The following is a 2,500-nucleotide window of genomic DNA, read 5'->3' as shown; positions in this document are numbered from 1 at the left end:
GGGGTAGAGGACAATGACAATGCAGGAGCTGCTTATTAATGCTGCTAATTATAAACTAAGTCTGCTGTCTGTTTCTGTTGTGGCTGTTTGTTCATTAGACTTCTACTGTGTAATCTAAAGACGTGTGACAGATCTGATTAGTTTGTGCGCCATGAACAGTGTGCTGACAGCAACAGAACACTTGTTCAGGTACATTAAATTGCAGCAATCACAGTGGAAACAAGTACCTCCCTCCTGCGCCCCATGTTGCCCCGTGGCTGTGTTTTGCAAGACTGATGTCACCCTCATTATGCAAACATATCTGACAAGTTTGATCGCGTCCCTATTCTCTTCCCACAAATTTTGACTGGTAAATTGATGGCGTGCTGATGTAATGCATGTGATAATAATACCGGAGTGTTCAATCGACTGGGTTTGGCTGAAATGCTGCTGTTTACATCGATCGTCAGTGTCCCTCCAGGCAGTTCAAAATCAGATTTCAAGACACTGAAAAGAAGTGCAGACAACGTGTACCCTGCATTACAGTGCTGTGCTTGAGCCTTCTCTGCACAAATGCCTTTGCATAAAACGTGATCTCTTCACCTGTGAAGTGAATTAGCAGCATCAGTTCTTCTCAGTTCACTTGAGGATAGATTTCAAAAAGAACTTACCCTGGAGTTTACAAACGTCTCAAAGAGTCAAGCGCACATCTTCTGTGGCTGTAATCTCATTTTGATGTTTCTGTTTCCATATCGATACTTCATTCTGTTGAGATGAGTGCTCTGTGGAGGCCACACTAACATGTACAGGACCAGTTGTTCCTATTTTCACTAAAGGTAGTTCCTAATAAACATCGGGTGTGTGTTTGGGTTGTTTTCTTCTGCTGTGGAACAAATTTGGAGCCAATTGGATGCCTTCCTGCTGGTATTCCATGATGGATATTTTGCATTGTATTACACCAGACTTTTGCACCGTACTACATATTTATAAAATGAGGCACGGCATTAAGATGATTCAAAAATACTGCTCTGTATGGAATTTGCTGAGGCTTTGTGGAGGAATCTGAAAGCTTTTGGACGTTTCAGTAATATTACTTTTGTTCTACTTGTCCACGCTTCCAAATGACAGTCCTTACCGTCCAGAGTGAAACTCTGTCAGATCAATGTCTACTGTTGCACGGAGTCTTCACTCTCTCCGACAGTGTCTAGATTCCCTTGCTATCTTTCACTGAAGCCATTGTCTGTAACTGACAGCAGCATGATGCAAATACATGTAATATGTTGAGGAAATCATAACGGAAACTTATTTTAAAATATGGTGCTGAAGTTTACGGGTTAAGGCAGATATGGCCCGAGTCTTGACTTGTACAAAAGAGCAAACCGGAGAACACCTTTTCTAGTCTGCGTTTCATGTCATTCGTCTGCACTTTTTCTATGAGTTTTATATTAGCAGTGTTCCTGGAAACATTCATGCATTTTTTTTCTCCTTCTCTCTCTCTCTCTCGCTCGCTCGCTTTTCTCCCTTTGTAGAGAGTGTCACCCCCTCCCTGCTCCCTTCTCTCTCTGCTTTATTACTCCTGGTGCCCCTGGTTGCTGCAGCTGTCGGTGTGTTGCTATGGAGACAGAAACACATTTCTGATCACGGTGAGTCTTCCGGCGTTTTCTTTCTTTGACAGCTTTCCGTGTTTTCGTCCATCTTCGGCCCCTGTCGACTGCCACTGAGTGATGTCGGCCGTGACATCCTCTGGGTTTGTTGTAATGAATCTGCCCCCACCTCCTTCCTCCTCTTGCGGCTGTGTGTGTGTGTGTGTGTGTGTGTGTGTGTGTGTGTGTGTCTGTGTGTGTGTGTGTGTGTGTGTGTGTGTGCATATATGTGTGCGTGTGCGTGTGTGTGTGTGTGTGTGTGTGTGTGTGTGTGTGTGTGTGTGTGTGTGTGTGTGTGTGTGTGTGTGTGTGTGTGTGTGTGTGTGTGTGTGTGCACGCCAGTAACTAACTTTTTGTGTGTTTAGGTATTGAGCAGTCCCTGTCTGTCCAGTCATGTGAAGCAGAGAACATCTATGAGGATCCAAGAGATCAACAGGTGATGAATTCAGAAGTCAGCTACAAATGTGGGCCTGATAAATTTTCCACTTTATTTTGCCCTCATCTTCACCTTTCCCACTTCTTGAATTTTGCAGTCTGGCTCTTGTTTTGTGTATTTCTCAACTTCCCCTCCCCTTGCCTGCCTTATCACTGCAGTGCACTTTTTTTTTTTTTTTAATGTCTTGCATCCCAGCTCTGTTTCGTTTTTTTTTCTCTGATTTTTGCTCTCTGTCACCTGTTGTTCATTAAACCTGTTTTCTCGCTCTCCTCTCTTCCCAACAGGCTGCTCCCCAGGGTTCAGTCTACATGGTGAGTTACTGTATCGTCTCCCACTGCACACATGCAGGCGTGGTGCAACCGTATGTGTCTGTGTGACAAACTGTAATAGACACATGCAGTAGTGCATACAGAACCTCATTCTCTCGAAGGCACCCTCCCCA

General features: G+C 44.3%; 1 protein-coding gene across 1 annotated transcript in view; it reads left to right on the top strand.

The window, feature by feature from the left end:
* Positions 1 to 2,500, top strand: part of g6fl (g6f-like) — a gene marked incomplete at both ends in the record, with an annotated part of 10,806 nt that overhangs the window by 7,490 nt on the left and 816 nt on the right. Inside the window, 3 exon segments of the mRNA XM_080500490.1 lie at positions 1,511 to 1,622; positions 1,988 to 2,058; positions 2,343 to 2,369. Of these exon segments, the coding sequence (XP_080356616.1) occupies positions 1,511 to 1,622; positions 1,988 to 2,058; positions 2,343 to 2,369 (210 nt within the window).

Source organism: Blennius ocellaris (genome assembly GCF_963422515.1).
Source record: "Blennius ocellaris genome assembly, chromosome: 8".
Taxonomy (NCBI): Eukaryota; Metazoa; Chordata; class Actinopteri; order Blenniiformes; family Blenniidae; genus Blennius; species Blennius ocellaris.
Note: the sequence above shows the minus strand (reverse complement) of the source record. Positions and strands in the feature narration are given on the sequence as shown.